The following is a 25,769-nucleotide window of genomic DNA, read 5'->3' on the forward strand; positions in this document are numbered from 1 at the left end:
TGCAGACTGAAATAGAAGCAGATGCCATTGCAAAACCTCCTGGCTCTGCAGAGATAATTCCCACCCACGTTCCAGTCTCTGCTCATCCCTGACTGCTGCAGCACAGCCACCCAAATCCTGGTTCCCCACTGGAATGCTGCATTTGGGGTTTATCTCTGCTGAAAGCACCTGTGATTCCATCCTAGAGCTTCAGATAAGGGAGAGGGTGATGCCCAGGTGTCAGCCTGGCTCTGGTAGAGCTGTTTATTTCAGTGGTTGGGGCTGTGGTACAAGAAATCAGGAAGCAGGAGCATATTTAGTTTGTCATGTGGAATAACGATGATCATCCCTTCCTAAAGTTCTGTCTTTGTTGTAATTTGTGTGTTGTGGTTTTGAATTTAAAAGGTCTCACCTTATTTATACTGTAATAGTCTGTCCAGGTGAATGCAGCTATGTTCAGTTCTGAGTGCGTGTTAAATTCATTTGTGGAGAAAAGAGTGAAGTGAAAGGTTAAATAACTTTGTAAATGCAGCTATAAAATGTTATTGACCATGTGAGGGTGGGGGAAGAAGAAGTGAAGGGTTGATTTTCAAAGGCATTTATTTGAAAATTTTTACAATGGTGGAAGGGCAAGTGATCCCAGACTTGTGCAGCTGAATCTGTGCATGCAAACATCCAGCACTTCGGCAACTCTCAAAATTTTCCAGTGAAGGACTTTGGAAATCTTACAATATTTTGAAAAGTGCAAATCTTTGCTTAGTGAAAACTCCTCCCTCCCATCCAGAAATGTATTTCAGCCCTGTTTTGGGTTTGTTTTTTTTTTTTTTTCCCCTGTCAGGGAAATGTTTACAGTAGCACGTGTTGAATATAAAGCATTTTCCTCTGTTGCATTTAGTCTTTTGGTTGTTTTTCATAGCTGAGCCGGCTCAGCCGCCTTCTGCCTCTAGCAGTGGCAATTCTGATGATGCAATTCGATCCATTCTGCAACAAGCCCGACGGGAAATGGAGGCACAGCAGGCTGCCCTTGAACCTGCCTTAAAAACACCACCTCTATCTCAAGCTGACATTTCTATCCTGTCCCCCAAACTAGTGTCTACACCTGCAATGTCTTCGGTTTCCAGCTATTCTCCTTTGGCCATATCCCTGAAGAAACATTCATCTGTCACTGATTCCAGTATCTCTGCATTGCAGAACCTCTCTGGGCTCAAAAAGGAGCCTCAGGAGGCACCTGTTTTAGAGCTTCATGGAATAAGTGATTCTGCCCAGGGTATGTTGAGGCATGTTAAAAATGAGTTGGGACGTGGTGGTGTTTGGAAGGACCATTGGTGGAATACTGTGCAGCATGAGAGAAGAAATGCAGCTCTTCCTGAAGATATAAAAGTTGAGGAAGCCAGTGGTGGAAAAGAAAAGGTCAGCAATCAGACTAGGCCAGATCGTAGCCAGCTCCAAGGACCGTCTTCTTCCGAGTATTGGAAAGAGTGGCCAAACGCGGAATCTCCGTACTCGCAGAGTTCTGAATTGAGCATGACTGGGGCGAGTCGCAGTGAGACACCACAGAATAGCCCCCTCCCTTCATCCCCTATCGTGTCCTTGTCCAAGCCATCCAAACCTTCGGTTCCTCCACTGACACCCGAGCAGTATGAGATTTATATGTACCAGGAGGTGGATACCATAGAGCTAACGCGGCAGGTCAAGGAAAAGCTAGCAAAGAATGGCATCTGCCAAAGGATCTTTGGGGAAAAGGTAAAGAAGTGGTTCTCTCTTGTTTCACCAGTGTTGTGATTGTGCCCTCTGCTCCTTACAGAGCCAGAGGGGTCCTGTGGAAAAATGGTTTTGCTCCGTGTGTGAAGTATTTCAAAACTCACAAAGTGTTAGTTTCCCTCTGTGTGGTAGGAATTGCGAGGGTTTTTATACAGGGATTGGCTTCAGCCACTTGGAATTAGGAATGGGGCCCCGAGTTTAGAAAACTTGAAAGCTGAAGCAAACGTTGCTGAGACTCAATATTTCATGCTTAATGTAATGAATTTGTGGAATATTTGAGTAATGCCATTGTCACGACTGGAGAGTCTTAACTTTGTTATAAGCAAAGATTATGGACACAAGAGCATTTTTCCTCTTTCGTTATTATTTGGAAATGTGCACAAGGGCATTAAAACAAACACATGGAAAATCCCCTAACTCTCCTTAGTCTGAAGTCAAGAATTCCAAGTCATTTCTAATACCTGGTGCTCAGTACCTCAGTGTGCTCTGAGATGTTTTAGAGCAATGTTTGATTACAGATAAGGCTCCCTGAAGTTCTCACGTTGTGAGCCCTAAGCACTGAGCACGTGGGATTTTGAGGGTCCCTAACCACCAGAAAACCACTCCCAGGCTGTAAAAATTGTTGGACATTTGTTGTTTCTTCTCCCTATAAAGAATTGAATCAATATAAAAGTGTAATAGGAGCTGGCATCGCACTATTACCTTCTCACTAAGATGTAAAATGAAAAGTCTGACCTCTCGGGGTCATTAAAGATCCCATGGCAGCTTTCATTAAGTATGATTTTTAACTCTTGTACCTGTGCTGAATACCAGGCAAGTAATTGCATTCTGCCTGTCTGAAATTCTCCCCCCTTCCCCCTGCATTCAGCTGTATTCTTAAATATTTACTTATGTGGAGCAGCCGCTGCTACAGGTGAAAACACACATCGTTATAATTCATCCCCCAAAAATCAACCAAATATAGGCCTAGTCTCAAAAGTCCCAATTATTTTTGTTTGAGAACAAAATACATGCCAGTCATTGCCTGTTTCATCTGCCTGTGTGTGCCTGGACTCGATGTTTTTCCTGTTAAAACTGATGAAACTGTTTGACACAAAATATGAAAAGCATGCAAATCCCTCACCAGGCTGCTGCCACCCAGATCCTACAGGAAAAACCCACCTTCCTTCAGAAGGCAACACGGCAGCAAGAAAAGCATTTCCATCTGAGCATCCACAGAAAACAGTTTTTATAATTGTCCAATTTTTACAGCTTTTATAATTGTCCATTTACAACCAATTTGAGCGATACAGTAAAGGAAACCAAAATGATTTAAATTCCCCCCGTTTCCACTGCCAGTGTGTTAACGTGCCATTCTTGGTTGCTTCACTTCAGGTATTGGGGCTGTCCCAAGGAAGTGTCAGTGACATGCTCTCCAGGCCAAAGCCATGGAGCAAATTGACCCAAAAAGGCCGAGAACCATTTATTCGTATGCAGCTCTGGTTGAATGGTGAGCTGGGACAGTGTGTCCTGCCTGCACAAGGGCAGCAACAAGGACAAGGTAATTAAAATTCCACTATGTTGTTTGAGTTGAGGAGGAGGAGATTTTTTTTTTTTTCTTTTTCTATTTTCTGTATTTTTTTACTTTTTTTTTAAATTTGCAGTAAGCCAGCCTTGCACCAGTGCTGGTCCAGGCGTTATGGAAGTGGCACCATCCCACCCTGGCAGCCCAGCCAGTCCCTAAGGGGACGTGCTGGGAATGTTTATGAACGTTTATGTGTAATTGATAAGCAGCAGTTATCAAGTTCCTCGTTAGGGTGATATTATCTAGGCATGAATATGACACACAATCCCAAAAATTTTGGCCAAAGAGCTGGAAAATGTTGTGCGCTGTTTCCTAGGGTTGCACAGGGGATTTGGATTGTTCCAGGGAGAATATCGATTGCTGTCTCAGGAGGTGAGCTGGAAAACTGAGCTTTAAAGGGGGAATGCTGGGTTGCAATGACACTTTTATTGTGGCTGTCTCTTCACCTAGTACCTATTGACCCCAAAAAGCCAGGCTGGAGCCTGGCCTGGCTGCACCTTTCTGTGCCATGAGTTAACTGAGCAGCGAGCCCTTGCCGAGATCAGCACTTTGCTATTTGTTGAGCCTGCTTACTGTTTAGTTTGTGGTTTGGCATCTCCTTTTATTGTTCCCTGATTTTCCTCTCCTCTCTTATCTAGTCCTTCACTCTGTGACATCATTACAGGATTCCCTACAGCAGGGATGTGCAAGCTCAGGTAATCAGCTGGTTTCAATGATTTGCTCTGAAATAATTCTCTGTGCTTTTGTTGCGTTTGCTTTGATGCTGAGAGGTTTCTCACATTTTGTTGTATCATACAGGAGTCCCTTCAGTTTTTTTTATTAATGCAGTTAATTCCTCCTTCTCTCCTTGTTGCTATGGCAGATGTAGGGAGCACACATATTTAGCTGCATATATTAAGTAAAGAGACTCTGTCTGATCTTAGAGATCATTGGCTCTGTAAGGGATTTTTTTTGCCATAGTTCAGCTTATCAATGTGACATGTGACAATGGCTGTAAAACAAGCCCTTGGTTTGTAATGTGATCCACATACTGCAGCTGCCTCACTTGCTGGTAGGTTTTTTTCCACTCTCCTTTGCACAAAATCTGCTTTGTTAATCCAAAGGTGCGGAACAGACCACGTTACGTCTGTTTCGAGCTTCGTTAAATATTCCCAGCTGACCTTATTTTTTTCTCCTTTCCATTTTCAAAAAATCAAAATAAATTAAAAAGCAGATGCAGCAAAGCTGAGTGTCAGGAAAGTGAGTGGCTGAAGGCTTTAGAGATGGTCACAGGATAGGAGGGAGGCTGGGACAGGAGAGAACAGCTGTGTTCCTGCTGTTGGATACCAAACTCTACCCACACAGCCTCTTACCAATGAAATGCTTCGCTGACGTAAAACGCTCCAGAAAAATACCCGTGCCCTGCTCTGTGCTTACAGCCAGTGCCCTGTGCTGGAGAACTGCTGCATTTCAGGGCACAGACAGGGAAGGGTTGTGCACTTCTTCCACCTTTCTGCTATTCTGAAATGCTCCTTTTTTTCTGCAGCTTGCTGGCTTTACTCTAAATATCCCAGCTAAAGTGGTTTTTTTCTCTCTACTGGGGAAACTATTTAGCATTCTGAAAGATTTTACTAGAAGAAAATTCGTGATGATATTCAGTCCACGTTTTTCTTAAGGAGAACAGTTGAAAATAAATACATAAAAGAAAGGAAAAAAAAATGCCCCCAGTAAAAACAAGCCGTGAAAACAAAACCAAAATGGGAGAAAATTATTTGCAATCATAGGGCTATTGTTACTTATAGCCAAGCATTTAGGGAACATGGAAATTTCCTGTGATGGTTCATTAAAAACATGCCATTGAGTACTTTTTTTGTGGCATCAATGCCGTGCAAGAGTGTCACAGTCACAAACGCCTGAGACGGCGTGGAAAATATGAGTAATTAATTGTAGCCATTTTAGGGGGAATTTGAAATCAGAGGAGCTGGGAAATGCTGCATTGTTATTGCTAATCTTCATATTTATGACTAGCTCTAATTATAAAAGATGGAAAGACAAGCCCATAGTATTAAAATCCAGCCACCCTCTGGATTCCCGGGGGGATCGCTGGGAGCTGAAAGTGATTTCCTTCAGGAAGTTCAGTTTTGCTGCTGGGATATTTTGTTCCCTCCCACACTCCCAGTGTCATTTGTCAGTTCCTGCCCTTGAGCTAATATTTTGTGAGGTGACACGTTCCTATCAGCTAATAAAATCATGTTATTGATGATTGTCCTCCTTCATTCCTTAAAGCCGACTTACAAATGAGAAAATGGGCTCGTGCCCTTTTCTACCTCCTCTCGGAGGATTAAAAATAGAATTGTTGTACAAAATGTTCTTTTCTTGGTGCCTTTCTCTGTGTGAAGGAATAAGGGAGGTTGTGACACCAGGCAGAACAAAAGAGCAAAAAACCAAGTTATTTGAATGAGGAAGGGCAGTTTGGTAATTTCCTTTTATTAGCAGCTGTTCTGTAATTAAAAATGCAGCAAACAGTTTGGAAAAGGTAATAATAATTATGCATTTGTGAAAGATCCATCACTCCAGGGCAGGGAGGAAAAAAAAGAGAGAGAGAAAGCTCCAATTTTCTGGTCTTCTGAGACATTTCCCAGGAAAATCAAGGCAGAGAAGGTTGCATACTTGTAATTTTAAAACAGAAATTAATCAGAACAATTTTGAAACGAGGAAAGGTCTGGAGCCTTTTCCGTGTAATATAATTGGCTGGGAACTTGTTGAATGCATGAAGGGAAAGAAGTGAAATTAAACTAATACACTCAGTGGCTCCTGAGTGCTTTGCCAAGAAGGCCTTCAGTGTACAGAGTGTCAACGTGCATAGTAACGACTCAAACTTTCATTAGCTGGGATATTTTCATTACTGTTTGGCTCTATTCTGTCAAACTAGCAAGATTTTCTGGATTTCTGGCCCAGTTTGTTACACTTCTACATCATGAAGTTTTGGTTAACACCTCATTCATGAAAATCTCACCTTTTGTCCAGTAATTTTCCATTTTCATGTGTAGACAGATGGGCCCATCAGTGTTTCATATAATGAATGCATAAACATATATATATTTTTATATATGTTGAGATTGCAAAGGGAAGCCAAGCTTGGTTTTCTTCTTTGAAAGCTGTAATAATGGATTTTATAAAAAACAGCCTATACCAAAATGACAGCCAGGTATTTACCTGTATTTTCCCCTGTGAGCTTCCCTCAAGGCTTGGTGATTTTGTGCAAGTTTCAGGGAACATGTTTTACACAAAAATGGTGTCTATACCCTAGGTGGTCAAAAATAGTATTGCTGTGCCTTTTCTAACATTTTTTCTGTGTATTTCTTTCCACCTAAATGCTCTAATGCCCTTGGGTAAATCTGCCTTTTTAATGATTTATGTGTCAAAAGCATGGACCAAATCACATGGAAAAAAAAGTTGAATTAGTGTCACCCAACTGCATCAGCATTTTTTCCTGATGAATTTGGCCCTTATTTAGTTGCATTACTGCTGATGGGAGCCGGGGTGGGTTTGAACAGTTGCCATGTGCCAGGAGAAGGCTCAGATATTTCTCTAAATACTTGTACTGTGCACAGCTTTTATTAGTTGGTTTTATTTTGGGGGTTTGTGCTGCGTGTCTATAGGACATTGAGACAGAGTTTCCTTTTTGGTGCTCTTGATTCCGTCCTTTGCTGCTCTCAGGAAAGCTGAATTTTTACATTCACTTTTTTTCTTTATCCTCTGTGAAGGACATATACTCTGTCTATACTACATTAAAGGCTTGCAAATACTCAGTGGGAGGAAGACGTGCCTTTTTGGTGTGTGTTTCTGTAAGGGTCGTCTTATGACCTAATGTGGAAATCTTCATTTGCCGATACAGCTGCGGGTGATCTCAGGGGATTTTGAATTTCCCTTTTGTTTGTCTTCCTTTCTGGGTATCATCCATCATTCCTAACCTCATGCTGCTTAGCAATAGTAACACTCATGGGAGTTGAAGAAAGGATTATAGCAGCATAAAATGGGGAGCTAATTAGAGCTTGTTTCAAAATCAGAATCTAGCTTGAGATAATTGCGTATTATCTGGTGATTTAAAAACCCGAGATCTACTGTATTTAGATCAACTCAAATATGCATAAAAGCTTTCTTTTCAAAATAACAACGGGGAGATTACTTCTTGTCATCCCTTGGGAACACAAATCAGAAAAACCTCAGGATGATTTTGTGTTGTTATGATATTAACAGAGAGATTGGGGTGTGATGGCAGAGCCAGGTATCCATTGTATTTTCATTTATGTAATACAGATTCCTGTAACGTTGGCCATACAGAGCTGCTGATTGGGCAGGTAGTTAACTGTGTGCTGGGTGGATATTCCCATTTTCCTGATACCAGGACAATTCTGTCACATGGAGAAACAAAGTAGAGAGAGAGCATGTTTCAGGCTGGCAGCCCAAATTTGGGAACAACATCCTGATGTACTTCTGGGAAGAGCTCAGTAGCCTTGTGGTGGCAAAGGAGAAGCCCTTACCCCTATCTCCCTGTGTTTTATCATCTTTTCTTGCATTGTTCTGGTTAGTTTGAGTGGGCAGAGCTGTGCAATGGTGCTCCAGAGCACAGCTGGGATTAGCACAGCAAGAACTGAATCCTTCACTGTGACATCACCAAAGTGATTGGTGCAGTGATGCTGACAGACCTTCCCAAATTGGAACTGGTTTTTCTTGTTGAATCAAAAAAAAAAAAAAAAAAAAAAAAGAGAAAGATGGTTTTGCAGTTATTTGCTGGCATTCCAGGTTAATAAAAATGTATGACATGAAATGTTTGTGGTTAATGTAGTCTGTGAAATGGAAGAGAAGGGAGATCATATGACTCAGACAGCAGACTGCAGGAATTCCTTGCAGAGATGTTTTGTGTTTGACGACCAATTACTGAGTCTTGGACTTGGGAAAGTTGTGGCCTTTTGTGCTAGGTGCAAATGTGATTTTAAAGTTCAAAGCCGAACTGCTACATCAGCCAAAGAATTACCTTCATGCTCATCCCTGGAGCACCCTGGCAATCCTGGTGAAGTTTCCTCATTCTTTCTGTGTGGTTTGGGATTGGGCTCAGGAGCAGTTGTCTGTGGCTGTGTTGATTTCGAACCATAGGGTATCAGTTGGCCCCTCATAAGGGCAGCTGTTGTAGTCTGTCTGTAACATGTGTGATCATCCTCTGTGCCACTTCCCTGACATTTGGACCATGAAAAGCTCCCTGGCAGCCTTTCTGGTATCAATAAAACCAGGAGAATTGCTGTCAAGGCACCTCACTGGGACCTGGGAACGCAGCATGAAGTCAGTCAGTGCCTCAAGTTGATTCTGAGCACAGCATTGGCTCTGATTCCTGGCCATCAGCTGGGCATTCCTGCTTCCTGCTGAAACCTGTCCTGCCCAGGTTGCCTCCCACAGCCCTGCTCCTTTTCCATCAGTGGTGTTTGAAAATAGTCAGTATTGGTGGAGAAATTCCTCTCCTGGTTGTATTCTTCTCTGTCCATGGAACCACTCAGTGGTTAAAATTGCAGATGACTCCATCCTTACTGTGGTCACAGCTTTGCTGTGAAAAGGGCTAAAGGGCTTTTAGAAGGGCTAAAATAAAGCACAAAATCAGGGAGTGAACACTGCTTTCTAGGCTGATACTTCTAGGCTGTGAGAAGGGTTAAAGGGCTTTTAGAAGGGCTAAAATAAAACACAAAATCAGGGAGTGAATGCTGTTTTCTAGGCCGATACTCCTTGTGACTCAATTACAATGTTCCTGTTAATACAGCAAAGAGGAGACCTGTGCTGGATTCTGAAGGCAAATTTAATTCACTCCTAAGTGCAGTTATGGACTCCTAACATTTGTTTTGGAGAAGTTACCCAGGCAGGTTGCAGCTAGGTTTTATTTCTGTGGTTAATTTGGGAATGTGGGTCCTTGACACTCACTCCCCCTTACTGTGAGATCCCCAAGCAAGTTCAAGTGTGCCTCTGCAGCAGCAGAGCAATGCCTTACCCTTAAAGTCTTTCTTTTCAAAGAGCAGAATTAATAAATGAAGATGTTTTTTAAGCTGTCTGAAAAAAAAAAGAAACTTTCCTGACCATTATAGCCTCGGGCTTCTCAGGTAGTTCACAGAGCAGCAGTTAGCATGAGAGCTGCTAAAAAGGAGATGTAGTTAGGGGGAGAAACCATGGCCATTGAGTAGTCGAGCTCTGTAAATTCCACTGTTGTTAATTTCATTACTTATTACTTCACTTCATTAATTACCAGCATTTTCCTTCCCCTCTGCGTGCGCATTCGGAGACGCGCGGCCTCCCCTGGGGAGGGTCCCTCACCCCCTCCCCGCTGCCAACCTCAAACCACAGAGGGGCTGGGTGGAAAACGAGGAGCTGAGAGATGGGAAAAGCAAATTGCAGCCCAGCTGGAGCAGCACAGACACCCAGAGAGGCCGGGGCTCTGCAGCTCCAGGCAGGGTCAGGAGCCGCGGTGGCGGCCGGGCTCTGTTCCCCCTGGGCTGGCAGCTGCACAAGAGCTTGGAAAGGCGCTTCTCCAAAGGGAGCAGATGATTTTCTGGTGGGGATAGAAGACTCTGGCAGCTGGCAGGAGTTCACGTTGGTCTTTTGGCTGCTGGTGGTGAAAGGAGGGGGGCTGCAGGTCCAGCCCCGTGGCCATCGGTGGGGTGGAGATGGCCACGGTACCCTCAGCCCTCCCTGGGCAACAGCAAATTACCAAATGCTCCTCCACTGGATGGAAATTACCTTGCTTTCAATTCAAAGAACAGATAATGGGCTATTTTCTTCCCAAAATACTGGGAGAAAGGTGTGTGAGCACCAAATGTGCGGGTTGTTATTTCCATCTTCTAATGGAGATGGAAATCCTCCTCACCCAGCAGCTCTGAAACAGGGAAATAAACAGCCTGTTCTGATTATAGAGTTACATATTGCTTGATAGCAAATCATTCCCAAAATGAAAAAAAAAAGACTATTACCAGAAAATTAATGTCTTCTAAGTTATCTTCCAGCCTGTCCTTTACATTAAGGGTGTGAGAGAAACTTAGGAATTTGTCTCACCTCATTTCATGCATGTAGGGTTGTAGGGTTTTTTAACTTGCCAACAACCTTCCAGAGAAACAGCAAATGAAAAAATCCAGTGATTATTTTAAATCTGATGAGAAATGCAACTTGCATTGAAAACAAAGCAAAGTGGATTTGAGATCAAATTTAAATAAAAGTGAAAAGAGAAAGACAGCCAATTAAAAAGCCAATAAAAGGAGAAAATGCAATTAAAACGAGGTAAAAAAGGCCTGATAGTACATGTTCAGTATTTATACTTGCCAAAGTTATTGCTGATGGCAACTTGTCACAGAATCACTGAATGATTTGGGTTGGGAGGGACCTTAAAGCCCATCCAGTCCCACCCCTACCATGGCAGGGACGCTTTCCCTAACCCAGGTTGCTCCAATCCCTGTCCAACCTGACCTGGAGCATTCAAGGGATCCAGGGGCAGCCTCAGCTTCTCTGGGCACCCTGTGCCAGGCGCTCAGCACCCTCATAAGGAACAATTCCTCCCCAATATCCCATCCATCCCTGCCGTCTGGCAGTGAGAAGCCATTCCCTGTGTCCTGTCTCTCCATGCCCTTGTCAAAGCATCCCTCTCTGCTTTCTGGCATGAGGTGCTCCCTTCTGAGAGCCATCTCCCCTTTTCTTGCTGCTTTCCAAGGGATGCTGGGATGGTTCCCACCCCAAGGAGGTGTGAGATTGACCACGGTGTAACCACAGCTGTGGTTAATGTTTGTTTCTCTGGTTTGCCCCTCTGGAGCTCGGGTCCTAAAAATAGTGCAAGTTTGAACTGGCAGATGTTTCATTTGTCCTTTATGAGAGGACCAAAATTAGCCTCTCATTTGGCACCTAAATAAAGCAACTTAACTGCCTTTATGCGAACTTTGCAATTACTGTCTATTGAAGTTGCAACATTTTGTTGTGTTTGCTGGGGAAGGACATTATATAAGCAACAGCAGCACCTAAAAACTACCAGACCTTGAGAGAGAGGACAGATATCTACGAGCCCAACTGGGTTTTCTGGGGGAAACTGATTGGGATGATTGGTTGGGGTTTTTGTTACTTTTTTTGATCCAAGACAGGTGTTTTCCCTAATGAAGGTTTCATTAAATAAAAAGAAAAAAAAAAGGCAAAAGTACCTTGGAAATGCTCTGAGAGCTGTCTATTGTAAAGGTAAAAAACATTAATAAAAGGACAGCAATGGTTTCTGTAATTTTCAGAGAAAAATCTGCACAGAATGCCTGAAGCTGGGTTAGCAGTGGGACTCCCCAGGGGCAACAGAAAGATGTTATAATCAATTACCACATCATAACACTGATGTATGATAATTACTGAGTGTTCCTCCTGAGATAGTGCAGCATTTGGCTGGGATGCAGCTCTTTCATGGTCCACTGCCTGATTAATATGCAAATAATAGGCTGATTGCATGATGAATGCAGAAAATGAGTTCGCTGATAACGTGAGCACCGAAGCGGGAAGATGATAAATTACTTTTACTGACTGTCCTACATTAAGTACCCTTTCTCAACAATTTTATCACAAATTAAGTAAAGCAGTATGGAGAGATTATGAGGATGTGTAAAATAATGTACCTTAATAGCTTTTATAATATTGTTGCGTGCAATGTAAATGTCATTTTGTTTCAGCACTTTCCCCAGCACTCCTCCAAAAAGAAAGGAGGGGAAAGGAGAAAGGAAAGGAAAGGAAAGGAAAGGAAAGGAAAGGAAAGGAAAGGAAAGGAAAGGAAAGGAAAGGAAAGGAAAGGAAAGGAAAGGAAAGGAAAGGAAAGGAAAGGAAAGGAAAGGAAAGGAAAGGAAAGGAAAGGGGAAAGGGGAAAGGAAAAAGGGGAAAGGAGAAAAAGGAAAGGAAAGGAAAGGGGAAAGGGGAAAGGAAAAAGGGGAAAGGAGAAAAAGGAAAGGAAAGGAAAGGAAGAAAAAAAGAAGGAGGGAGGGCAGTCATTAGCCCGGGATCCATCCCATGTGGACATTGCCTGTGGCAAGGGAATGTCCACATTGTTTAGTGGGGGAGATCTCTCTAAATGCAGTGCACAGAGCACATATGCATCCTGCTGCAGCCTCTGCTCCAGAGCACACACGAGGTTCAAATCTCAGAGGAGGGTGTGGAAATACCTTCACACTCAGGCTCCTGACACAGGAGGACAACAAACAGTCATAAAATTGGTGCCACATTCAAGCAAGTTGGTTTAACACATCAAATCACGAGGTCAGCAAGTCAGCAAAGGCACCATAAAATGCAGTAGAATCTCCTTGTTTTCCCTCTGGCTCTCCCTCTGTTTTCCAAAAGGTATTGTGCACACGTTTGTCTTGATTATACTAAAAATATAACACTGTGGGGTTGTGGCATCTTGATTGATTGCTTCCATGACATATTTGTTTTAGCATTCAGAAAATCCTTAATAAAGCGTCTGCACACAAGCTGCTTTAATAATAAGGTTATTGAAAATATTTTCTAGCAGTTATTTCTAAATATTGATTTCTAGCTAAGCTACAGAAAAATCTGAATATTAAGTAAAAGTTGGCAGAGTAGAGCAATGTCTTTTAAAGCAGCCATGATTCTGCCTTTAATCACCTAATTTAAAATAAAGTGTATTTTTAGAAAGGGTTTTTTTTATTGGTTAAAGGTCATCTGTAAAACCAAAAAATCATAATTCACTTTTCAATGCCAGGATCCCACTTTTTGCTCAGGAATCACAGAGTCATGGGATAATTTGGGGCTGTTGGCCTGACCTGGGCATTGCTGTGATGTTTTCAACTGTGTGTCCAAATCTAGCTAAAAAATTCTTAAGTTTCCCCTTTTGTTCCCCTTGTGTTTTATTGTAAAGTAATGCTTAGGGTTACAGAGGCCTCATCTTCCCCCCAGGCTATTGCAAAAAATGTCCTTTAATTCTTCTTCTCTGAGGGTTTTCTCCAGGGGTGTTGCTGTGTCAGGGCTTGGTGTGTCTGCTCCGAAGTCAGATCTCAGGATAAATTCCACTGGAAGTGACTGACTCCAGTTGTATCTTCCTGCACAGAATTCCAGACATCCTTCAGAGCAATCTGTGCTCCCCACTCCTCCTGACTCAGTAGAAGTCTGATGGTTCCACTTTATGTAGCATTGAAATAGGTCTTGGTGTAGCTTTGGGCACAACACTGGGATTTCTAAGACTCAGAGGCGATTGTGGCTGCAGGTTTGTTGAAGGGAGAATTGGTTGCCCAACTTCTCCAAGTTTTAAACATCCAGCTGTAAATCTCTCCTCATGAATCCATCACCAGCTCCCATCTTATGTGCTCTTTTCTCAACTTCGTCTGGTTTCTCCAGCTCCTTCTGCTTCCCAGAGCTGAAAACACATTTTTCTAATAGAGGCACAAAGCTAAAACAATGATTGGAAAATACAACTTAAACTGCAGCAATCCTTCAGCAATACTCAAAAGCAGGTTTTTTCAAGTAATTCTGACATCTACCCTGATTATTCAGTTTCATGTGCTCCTGACACTTAACATATATGCAGAGTGGGAACCTTTATTTTTGTATTGCCCCAGTAATGGCAGAGTTAACCAAGGCTGGTTCCTCCCCTTTCCGTGCAGACATACATCTGCACACTCTCCTAAAGGGATTTTTCCTTTGATCCCTCCCCCCATCCACATAAAATTTCCCTCTGAGCCGAGACCCAAAATAACATTTTCCCCAAAGTTACAACATTTGTGAAGCAAACAAACAAACAAACAAATTCTCCACAGTCAGAGTGGTGGCAACTCCAGTGAGGGCTCACAACTCTAACTGCACCAACCTACATACTTGACATCATTGGAGATGCAAGCTGCTTTGTGCACTCCCTACACAGAACTGGGGGAGTTTATAACTGTAGGGAGGATCACATTTTCATGAGCCACATCAATTTGCAAATTGTGACTAGGCAAGGTTCACTTGCTCAGAGTAAATCCACCAAAAGCAGTACCTGGGAGAAGGCGCTTTCACGGGTATTTTCTTTAATTAGTCAGAAGAGGGATGTGTTGCAGGGCTCTCCCACAAGTGCTGCTCAGCTTTATTGCCTACTTCAGGCTTGTGCTGCACCCACTGTTAGTGAGGAGAGTTGCTGTTATGGTGCTTTGAAAGATTTATTTTAGATTGCTAATTTCTTCTCATCCCTGGAAGTGTCCAAGGCCAGTCAGACAGGGCTTGGAGCAACCTGGGATAGTGGAAGGTGTCCCTGCCCATGGCAGGGGTGGAACTGGGTGAGATTTAAGGTCACTCCCAACCCAAATAATTGTGTGATTCTCTGATAAGACCCTGCAAGGGCAGACATAGCTAAAGGTAAAATGAAATAGAAGGTTGGAGGGAAGAAATCTCCCCCTGAAATTCTCACACCCTGGGAAGCTGAGTACCAGGGTTGTCCTGGGGATGTTGCTCAGCTGTGTGTGAGCAGGCCCTGATTCTCAGGGCAGCATTCACCAGCTTTTGGTCTACAAATTGGATAGAAGGGGCAGCCTCATCATCAGGAAACAGAAACTAATCCAGTCCCAGTGTGAGACACTTTGATCTCAGGCAACCTGCCAGGCCTGTTGTTGTCCATTAACTCATCTGCACGAGGAGGTAAATGCAGCCCTGAAGTAGCAAATGCTCTTTTACGAGGTTGCTGAGAAATCTCCTGTCCACATTTGTCTGCTTTCGTCCTGCCCACTGATGTGCTGGTTTGGGGGCGGGCAGAGCCCGGGATGCCCCCGGCTCCCATGGGATGTGCCCATTCCCCCAACTCCTCAGGAGCCAACTGGGGCTGGGCTGGCACAACCCTGAGCTTTGGACAGTGGGAAAAGTGGTGCATCAAAGCAAGCAGCAGTGAAATCATGTTTGGGTTCTCGTTGGAATGTCACAGAGTACCCTGTCATTTTGTTTTAGCAACTTGTCCTTCCAAATGCGCAGTTCGCCTTATGGCATGCCAGCAGTAAAAATGTCACTTACAATAATTACTTTTTGGTGAAAATGCTTGCTGACTTCCTACCTTCAAGCTGTTTTTTACACAGTGGGGAGATAATAAGAAATGACTTTATCCTGACTGCTCAAATGAACACTAAATGGAATTTAGGTTATTATTACTGCAGATAGAGGACTGCGTATTGAAATTTAAATAGTGGATCAGATAAACTACAGAGATTTGTCTCTGAAAATTATAGTGGATCCATTTTTTCAATCCACTTCCCTCTAAAACTTAAGGCAGCTGTTGTCTGCCTGCTGTCTTTGGAATATAATATTTTTCATAATCCTTTTAGAGGGCCCTGAATACCTTCTCTGTTTTGCATGGTCTTCCTCAACTTCCCCATGTTCTGTACCTCGTTCCCCATCAGTCCTTTTGCAGTTTATTGGCTGAGCCTGTGTTAGCAGCAAAGGTTGGACAGGTTACTGTCCCTGCAGCTCCAGGAGGACAGGGTGTCTCTGTAGATGGACAGATGTGCTGGGAGGACAGACTGAGAGTGGGCTTGTGCTTTATGCTCACAGATTCAGATGCTCTAGTTCAAATCTCTGGATTTGTTTGCTGTCAGAGGTGGGGCAGGTTCTGAGCAAAAGCAGCAAAGCTGTAGCTCTCGAAATGAACAGGAGAAGTTGCAGTGGAGGAATCTGTGTGTGCTGGCAGATGTGATGCCTCTAGGACTGGTGAAACCTTATCTGTGTCTCAACACTGCTCTGTCACTGATGCCTCCTTGGAGGGGATACAGCAGCGCTGGTGTCACGTCCTGTAGATGTCTCAGATCTTCTGGGGAGCTTGGAGCAGGTGGCACCTGCAGGTCTGTGCATCTGAGATGTCCTGAGCTTCAGAAGGAGCCTCCTGCTGGAGGGTGCTGTGGATCTGAGCTGTGCTTCACCTGTTGGATGTGTGCTGTGGGCTTGGGAGGAGTTCCTGAGCATCACAGGAATGGTGCCCCTTGAGCAGTGCCCTGCAGTTCCAAATGCCCCTGACTCCTGCAGATGCTCAGGAGAGGAGCCTGCACAGCCTGGGGTTCCTCACACCCTGCAGGGACTCTGCCCACGACCATGGCACAGCAGAGCAGAGGGAGGTGCCAGGCTGAGACTGTGCTGGGGGAGGTTTTCAGCTGATGTGCAGGGTATCAGTAGGATAATCAGCATGAGGTCCCAGGATGCAGTACTGGGGACCTCACCCCAACATGGGTTGGGAGGTCTTGGAGAAGAATAAGAAAATCTGGGAGAAGAGTAAGAAGATCTGGAGTTCAGAAAAACCACCTGTGATCAATGAACTGAGACAAGACCTCTGATTTCAGACTTGCTCACATTTTCCAAAACACTTTCATGGCAGATGCTGTGGGGAAGGTGCAGGGGATGGATGGGACCAGAGCAGGACTAGGATTCATCCACTGTGCCAAGGAATGCAAGACCACAAAAGGTTTTCTGTGTTTGTGTAATTAAGGCAGGGTTGTAAAATACTCAGACCTATTTGCTGAATTGTTTGCAAAGTTAGTTTAGTTTCTTACCAGATAGCTGCTAAGGGGTGGGGAGAGAAAGGGCAGGCTGTGATGATGGTTTGGGGTTTTGTTGCAGTTACATTGCCATCCAAGTAGCAATTTTATATATTTTTTTATAGAAATATTTATATATATATATATAGAGAGAGAAAATGGTGTTTTAAAAGAAAACAGGAGATATTTATGTAATGTTGGCTTTGTTTCCACTCATTTATACATCTTCCTTTTAGACTGTGCATCCCTCTCTGGTATAGTGGGGAAAAACAGAAGGGAGGAATTTCCTGATTTAAGAATAAGTCCCATGTGCTCTTCCAGGAGTGCCATGTCCCCCAGCAGGGCTGTCTGTGCTGGCAGACTGAATCAGGTGTATTTGTCTTTCTGGAGAGGCATTTGCCTCCAAAGTCTGGCAGCTCCCCTTCAGTGCAGGGGCTCTCTCTGAGCTCTGTTATCAGCTCTGAAATAGCCAGTTTTGCTGTTTGGTTATCTTCATGTCCTGAGCATGAATGGGGCCCAATTCCACTTGCCAAACATTTCAGCTTGCTGCCCCATTTCTGCAGACATCACTTGATTTGCATTTTTGATTATTATTTTCCATGCTGCAGATATGAATATGCTCCTTAAAATCACTTGGAAGGGCTTAACTTCCCTGTACCCCAGACAGTATTTTCAATTAATAATGTAAAAAGTGCTGGTGGAACCTTTGCCCTTTCATGGCTTAGTTTTACTTACATCTTCAAAAGTTTGGGTGATTTAAGTGCATTTCTGCTGTCTTTGCATCTTTAGTGGCATTTGTCAACACCAGCCTGTGATTGTGCAGAAGTTCCATGGGGTTTTTTTATCATTTAAAATGTCATGTTAAGCTGTGTCTTCATCACATGCAGGTTCTGATGGTCACCATCTTCCCACAAAGTCATTTTTGGGGACACCCTGTTTCCCCCAGCCTCTCTAAAGCTCAGGGCACCACTGATGTCTTTGGCTACTGAACCTTAAAAATTTCCCAGGTTCTGCAATGACCTTGTCACTGGTGATGCTCTTGATCTCTCCAGCTCTTCCATCACTTCATTTTTGAAGCTTTGGAGCTTTTACTTCACATCTTATATTGGATGCAGGCTGTTAGAAAACAAACCCCTTTGGTATAGCAAAGTTTACCTGGAATTTATTGAAATAATTTCATCAATAAATGGTAGCCATGGAGTTTTCAGGTTGTTCTGTCATACAGTTTTATATGGACAAAATGGTCCTTTCCTCCTTAAACACAAATGTGAAAACATCCAGTGAATATTACTTTTAAGAAACTGGATTGCTTTTAAGTTAGTGTTTTTCTTCAGAGCAGTCTGGGGTTAAAAAAGCAGAGCAAGTTTTAAAGAAATAAGCTTTCAGTGTATTGTTTTCATTGGAAATGTTCAATTGCTGCTTTGGAAATCTTAATGTATATTTTTCAGATATCCTGAATTTGTGTCTTTGTCTTGTGAGGAACTTGAGAGAAATGAATATAGACAAATTATTTCATAAACCATGTGAAATGGCTGTGGATTGACAGTTAAATCTGGAATAGTGAATACAGTCAATTTTCCCCTTTGTTCTGTCAGCAGTCACTTGTACTCTAAATGTCTATTTAATTTTTTAAGTAGATTAACGGGAAATGTTTGCATTATTTGATTATTGAATTTACTGTCCCAAATAATGGATCTTTTCCTCAAATATTTATGTGATCTTGAAAATGTTTTTCCAGAAGGGAAAAATGCTAAAAATGAATAGGGAACATATTTTGAGTTATTTGTAGTACATGTACATAATGCCTCGCCTGAAATCACTGTACACTTGCCTTTTGGTGGGGAAAAAAAGCAGTTTGTCATCTGTACTGCCTTCCAAAATTAGATTCAGATAATCCCACCTTTTGGAGTAAATGAGCAGCAGATTGGTCTTAAAAATGAAATTCAAGTAAGCTCTTGGTGAGTGATATAAAAAATAAATAAGCTAATATGTGAGCAACAGAGAGCATCTCAGTGATAGATGATAACGCAGATTACCTTTGTTGTGTTCATAATTAGGCTGGGCAGGGAAAGGAGAAGGGAGAAGGAGGCATTAGGAAATGCTTTTGTTTAGTCCTGTGTGGTTGGGTTTGGTTTGGTTTTTGGGGTTTTTTTTATTATTTTGTCCTTTTTTCCCCCTCTGTGTGTGTGTGGCTCACCGTGCACAGATGAGGAATTGTATAGGAAATTTGCAGCTGCTCCAGTTATTCAGTAAGATTTGTATAAGCTGGCACAAGGGACAAAATTAGAGGGAAGTTGAACGAGTGCTGTGCAGTTTATTAGCTAGGCAGCCATAATTTTGACCTTGCTGTGGGTTAAAGGACACAGACCTGAGAAGAAATCTGTTTATCATGTGAGGAATTCATGCCATCCCTGACAGTGTACAGTGAACAAGATGGATGATCTGCCAAATTGGTCCCTCGCATGGGTGAATCAGGGCAAATTTACAGTACAATTCCTCTGCTGCTCCTGATACAGAAATAACATTTCCCAGGGTTTCTCTTCAGTTGTATGATGACCCAGGGTGAGCAGAGAGAAGAAATAGGATTTGTATGATCCCCTTTACCTTAAAGATTTACATGCACCTCACTTGCTGTCTTCCTCTTTTGCATCTCACATAAAGCACTAAGAAAAAAGTCAGATTTTTAGGTTTGAGAGAGCAACTTCAAGTGAATGTGTCAGGGGGAAGAGAGAGAGCAACTTGGTGAATGCAGCATGGGGAAGCTCCCAGGACCCTGAACAACAAACACCATTGTCCTCTGCACTCTGCTCTGTTTGGGCCTGACTTTTCCTTCAGCATTTGGGATGTGTTTCCATGCTGCACGGGCTGCATACTCTGGAATGATCTGACAATATTCTGGATAACAAATTCAAAAACCAGGGAGGTGATGGGACCTGAGAATCTTCTGTGGTGGCACCACAGGGCTCAGAAAACTCTGGGCTCTGGGTTCCTCCTTGAGCAGCTGAGAGCTCTGTCAGCCTCCTGCAGGCAGCTGGAGCCAAAGCCAGGGATGTGTGAGCATGGAATCCATGCCAGGGATGTGTGAGCATGGAATCCATGCCATAAACCCTGGGTGGGAAGCAGCAAGGAGGAGGAATCAGCCCCACAGAAATGGGAAAAGCTGTGGATGGAGAAATCACCCCTGCTCCTTATCTCCTGAATGGTTCTTGTAAACCACAGTGCCTCTGTGATGTTGCTTTAAAAAAGGTTCAGCCTGTACCCTCAGATGTCTGGAATCTCTGAATAAGCTCAGTCAGTACATTCTGTGAGAGATAAATTTATTGGGGGGAAAATAACGTTTTGTACAGAACCTATTGTTGTTGGCAAATTAACAGATTGGGAAAGCTTTTCTTTAAACCAAGTGTCACAATAACAGATTTGGGTGTCTCCTGATCCACTCAATATCTTTATGTTGGATTCTGAAATACTTTAATTAATATAGCATAATTACAAACTGTATTTTAATCTTGTTATTTCTGGACAAAGAGAATTGCAGAAATGTGATGTGTGTGATAAGAAACAAAATGAAATCAATAACACTCTCAAGATAGAGAGTTGTATCAGTTGTAGAAAATCCCTCATTGACAGAACAAAATAGTGGCTGAGTGAGTTTCTTACAAGTCACAGAAGGAAGTTTAAACCAGTCTAGAATGGAAGCTTTAAAACCATCCTTATATAAAAATGTTGTGACAAGCAAAACTGAGATTTCCTGACCAAGGAAATTGCGTGCAAACTTACAGACTATTGCACTTCAGTTTTTCCTGATTTTTATTTGTATTTGTACATCTTGTCTTTAGAAGAAATCAGAGACGACTCAAGATAAAATTAGAAAATAATTCTTGTTTTTAAAAAGAGGCTTTTTAGTACCCAAGTCATAGCAAATAGCATTTTGCATACTTAGGCATTTCTTTAAGTAGGTAGAATATAAATGAGGAGGAAAGTTAAATATCCTGCAATCAAAACATTACAATTATGCTAAAGTGGGGACTTTTTTCTCTTTTTTTACTTACAGAAAGTACTCCAAAGACTTCTGCCAGTTGCAGTCCTGCTCCTGAATCTCCCATGAGTTCCAGTGAATCAGTGAAAAGCCTGACTGAGCTGGTACAGCAGCCCTGCCCCGCCATAGAGACGAGTAAGGATGGCAAATCCCAGGAATCCAGTGAGCCACCTGCATCTGAGTCCCAATCCACGACCCCTCTGCCACTCTCAGGCCACTCTGCACTCAGCATCCAAGAACTGGTGGCCATGTCCCCTGAGCTGGACACCTATGGCATCACAAAGAGGGTCAAGGAAGTGCTCACGGACAACAATCTTGGTAAATCTCTTTATTCTCATTTCTGGTCCAAAATTATGTGAAAGTGTTCATGTTTTTATTGTTAGCTACACTAGATGTGTATGAGAATGCCTGGCTTTGACTCTGGACTAAGCTTTATTTTGCTAAAACGATACCTAATCTTTTTAAACTGGTGGAAAACTCTTTTCAGATTGTCACACTCTGCTTCAAATCCCATCACACCCTTGTTGTTCCTGGCTCAGCAGGCAGGTTCTGCTCCCACCTCCCAAAGCAGAGTCCAGCAGGCTGTCAGCACCCCCAGAACCCCAGAGCCAGGGAGATCTCCCCTTGGGAAAGGCTTTTTCCCCACACTTGCAAATTCCAGACCTGTTTTGGGTGAAGTAGAGCAGGGTTGGAGAGGAAGGTGCACCACAAGCAGGAGCACAGTGTCCCTGCAGAGCTGGGAAGGAAAATCCACACTCAGCTGAGGTTTAGATGAGCCTGAGGTAAGTGTGCAGGGCCACTCAGTTCTTCTGCTTAGAGATGTGCAAAGCTCAGGCTGCTTTTGCCTGCAGATGGGTTTTTGGCTGTTGCCTTTATTGCCATGACTGTTTGGAATAGTCACAGGGAATAACCTGATGTTAGTATGGGAAATCCTCATTAATTCTGTCATCTCTAAATCTCTGTGCCTCTAAATCTCTGATTCTTCATGTCTTTAACCTTTGTTTCCCTCCCAAGGCTTTGGGGAATGTTTGTGGGATGCTTTGAGGGCTCTGGCAGGAGGGCAGTAAGGCTGTCCCAGTGTTACCTGCTCCTGCTCCTGGGTCTGAGCAAGGGATCATCCCACCTGCATCAGGTGTTCAGGGGAATGGCTGCTGCTCCCCAGAAGTTTCTCTTCCTTCACTAGAAATAAGACCTAAAGTTTAGATTTAGACTGATGGTGTTACTTATGTGAGCATAATTTTATCCATATCATCTGAATGTGATGACTGTGAAAGTAAAAACTCCTCTATTTTAGTATGTGAGGAAGCCTCTTTTCATCTAGACACAGAATAATGTGTTATTTCCATAAAACATTTTTAAGGGGGAAACATACTGGGATGGAGGAGGTCCCAGGTTCTTATTTAACATCATTTGGGGGGAAAAAAAGGAAATGGCCCTGATCACTGACAGACCCTGAGTGAGATTGTGTTCCACCCAGCCCAGCAGAATTCCTTGCCCATGGAATGCTGGGGCAGATGTGGTTGCTTGTTCAGTGGAGATAAAGTAGAGATAAAGCCCCAAATCATGGTAAGGGTTTGCAGATCCAAGCCCCTGGTTTTTGAGCAAAATGCTGTTGAGTGCTGTACCTGCTCTGGTGTTCCAGAGAGGTTTGAAAAAAAAAAAAAAAAAAATATTTTTGTTTACATTTGCTTTGATGCCATTTTTACTTAGTCTTTTTTATTTCCCATGATTTTTTTGTTTTCCTACAGTGTGGCTGACAAGCCTAAAAAGCAGCAGAAGAGCCAGGAAATGTGCCCCAAACTCTGCATTAGGTGTGGAACCAGTTTCAATGTCTCCTTTTGTGCCCTCAGTGTGCTGGTGCTCCAGGTTTTCTGGTGCACAGGTTTCTCTGCTTTAGGCCACTGGGCCTTGTGAACCTGTCACAGGCAGCTGTGGTGGCTGAGGTGTCCCAGTGTCACCAGCCAGTAAGGGCCACAGTTGTTCGGAACAATTCACACTGAGCTGGGTGGGTCTGTCCTCCCCTCAGCAGTCAGGGGAATGGCTCCAAAGGGAAGCAGGGTAGGTTCAGATGGGATGTTAGGATATGGAATTCTTCCCTCTGAGGGTGGGGAGGTCCCACACAGGGTGCCCAGAGCAGCTGCCCCATCCCTGGAAGTGCCCAAGGCCAGGTTGGACAGGGCTTGGAGCAGCCTGGGCCAGTGGAAGGTGTTCCTTTCACCAGGAGCTGGGTGATCTTAAAGGTCCTTACCAACTCAAACCATTCTCTGAAGGTTCTGTGCCTTCAGCACACTGTTCACTGCTGATGTTCTGAGCCCCAAAAGTCAGAATATCCTCAGGGGTTCCCTGCTGGGCTGCAGGAGCTCACAGAGGGAAGCAGATGCGCTCAGCTGTTTGAGGGTAGGGCATATGGGGCATTTTGTAGGAAGGGTCAAAACTTTCCATGAAAGATCCATTAGGATCTACATCAGTGGGAATGGACATGAAAGCTGGGGAGGAGTTTTAGGAAAACTGTGCTTAAAAATATTGCTGTTATTGCTGGTGCTGTGCTGAATATGGAGCATGTTACACCTGCTCCCTCCCAGGGAGGATTTCTGACACCTTCCCCCTTAGCTTGGGAGTCTTTCAGGTGTTTTCTCCTGTCCTGCCATATCCTGACATGAAATAAACAACACAAACATCTTTAGCTTTGTTCTTAACACCTAGAGAACACGATGTTACCTCCTTCCACATTTGCATTTTTAATTTTTAGGTTGCAGTTTAAAGGTTCATTTCCTTCAGCAGCACTGCCAGCACTGCTCATTCCCAACCCTTTTGCAAATCTGTGCCCATATTTCTGTTCATGTGGCAACACAATAGCAGATTTTTTAAGTGGCTGTGTTATCTTGTTAGTAGCTGGCAGGTTTACAGGGAAATGGATGAGGCCTTGCTGATGTTTTTAAATACAAACAGGGAGCAGGTTACCCCAGCAAGACATGTGATAAAAAACATAAAGATAAAATTGATAAAATTTCCCCTGAATTACCTCTTTTGTCTGATTTTCCTGATATTGAGGGTAGTGGAAAATCACTTATTACTCAGGAACTTGAGTGAATTCTGAATGTAGGAGCTGTTTTCTGGGCTAGTTTTGGAGCTTATTAGCAGAGTGTCATGTTAAGCCCTGTTCTCCTTTCCCCTCTCTGCCTCTCATTATCTCAGCTGCTTCCTCTGAAAGCTTTGCACACACCTGAGTGGGATGTTCTGCCCTTCTGACTGTTCCCATATTCCGTCCTCTCCCCATACAGGCAAAAAAACCTACCAGGGCAAAAATCTTGAGATGTTTTTAAAGAGAAAGAGGAGGGGGATATTGGAGTTAAGTGCAGGGGATGGGTCTGTAGAGCAGATATTTGCCATGAGCTGTCTGTGTCAGGATCAGGGAAGGCTGTGAAGAGCTGGTGGTGCTTTTGGAGGTGTGGGCTTGTCCTGCAGAGCTGTGGGGTCAGAATCCCCACTCACCCCATTGTCCCTTAGGGATCTGTTGGTTACCACTGGCTGCAAGTGCTGGGGTGTGGAGGGAGAATATTCTGTTGTGGGTTAGTGAGGAAACTCAAAAGCTGCAGATCCCTGAGCCCCAAATTTGGGGGTTATGGAAAGATCTTTGGGTTACCTTGAAATGCCATGGCAGCAGCACTTGTATCTTAAATCCTGGTGACTCAGATGACTCCAGGCTCTCCTGCAGCAGAAGTTGGTATCAAGGCAGTGCAGCTGAGGAAGAATATTGAACTGAAGGGGGTTAGAAAATCAGCTCTGTGGTTGGGTTTGAGCTGCACAGGCATTTTCCCCAGTCCTTGATAAGTTAGGCTTTTCCCATATAAAATCATTGTCAGCAGTGCACATATGAACACTGTACATTGTCAAGCATTTGCAGATTTTACCCTGCCAGATGACAGCGTTTTGTAAGAGAGCTAAAATTAACTATTCTTAATTAGAAATACTGTAGAGATTGTAAAACAAAAATTGTATTGCAAATTCTGATTATCTCTAGTGGTTAAGGCACAGTTAGATCCCCACAGATAGCACGGCACACAAATTCCATACGTGTTTCTGTGAGGACATTTATATGGCCGCTGCTGAAGGGGGAGGTTGCATTGCTCTTGGTTCACTGATTGCTGGAAATGCTTGGATTGCCCTGTTGGAACAAAGCTGTGGCACTGCCCTCCTGCATAAGAGCTGAGTAGCCTCACTGCTCTCACGAGCTGCCTGCTTAGCTAGAAGTTCAGTTTATTTTTCCTCTCCTAATTTTATTTTTTGCACACTGTTTCACTGTAAAGTCCTGCTCCCCAAACATGTCGAGCTCCTCCCTTTATCCCAGGCAGATCCTGAGGATTAAACTAAAGCTCAATATTTACCCTTCTAGTGGGGGGCAGAGCATTTATTCTCCTAAATGTTTCTTCTGGGTTTTTGAAGCAGTTCTGAAGTAAGAATAATTGAGGAATGATCTCGTGTTCTTTGCCGCGTCTCGGCTGAGCGCATTCACGCTCTTCTCAATTTCCCACCAGGTCAGCGTTTGTTTGGGGAGACAATCCTGGGGCTGACCCAAGGCTCTGTCTCAGACCTGCTGGCTCGCCCCAAGCCCTGGCACAAGCTGAGTCTGAAGGGAAGGGAGCCCTTTGTCCGCATGCAGCTGTGGCTCAACGATCCCAACAACGTGGAGAAGCTGATGGATATGAAACGCATGGAGAAAAAAGGTAAAAGAGCAGAGTGCTGACTCACACCTTCCCCTCTTCAGCCTGGCTTTAGAACCCTCCAGAAATAGTGGAGAGGCAGCATTGATCCACTGGTATGAGGCTTGTGCATAAGCACTTCACCACAGATTTTTTTTGGAGCTTTTATTTGATGCTTGCTCAAGCAGATACGTCTCAAAATAAAAGGA

General features: G+C 43.5%; 1 protein-coding gene across 3 annotated transcripts in view; it reads left to right on the top strand.

Moving 5' to 3' along the window:
* The window catches only part of CUX1 (cut like homeobox 1), a 273,252-nt gene that overhangs the window by 203,382 nt on the left and 44,101 nt on the right, over positions 1-25,769 (top strand). For 2 of the 3 annotated variants that reach the window (XM_058817802.1, XM_058817803.1), the window contains exons 18-22: positions 896-1,722; positions 3,115-3,280; positions 3,943-3,999; positions 20,876-21,178; positions 25,396-25,584. The exons of the other annotated variant lie outside the window; for it this stretch is intronic. In XM_058817802.1, the coding sequence (XP_058673785.1) occupies positions 896-1,722; positions 3,115-3,280; positions 3,943-3,999; positions 20,876-21,178; positions 25,396-25,584 (1,542 nt within the window). The remainder of the gene's footprint in view (positions 1-895; positions 1,723-3,114; positions 3,281-3,942; positions 4,000-20,875; positions 21,179-25,395; positions 25,585-25,769) is intronic. 3 annotated transcript variants of the gene reach the window in all.

Source organism: Ammospiza caudacuta, chromosome 20 (assembly GCF_027887145.1).
Source record: "Ammospiza caudacuta isolate bAmmCau1 chromosome 20, bAmmCau1.pri, whole genome shotgun sequence".
Classification (NCBI taxonomy): Eukaryota; Metazoa; Chordata; class Aves; order Passeriformes; family Passerellidae; genus Ammospiza; species Ammospiza caudacuta.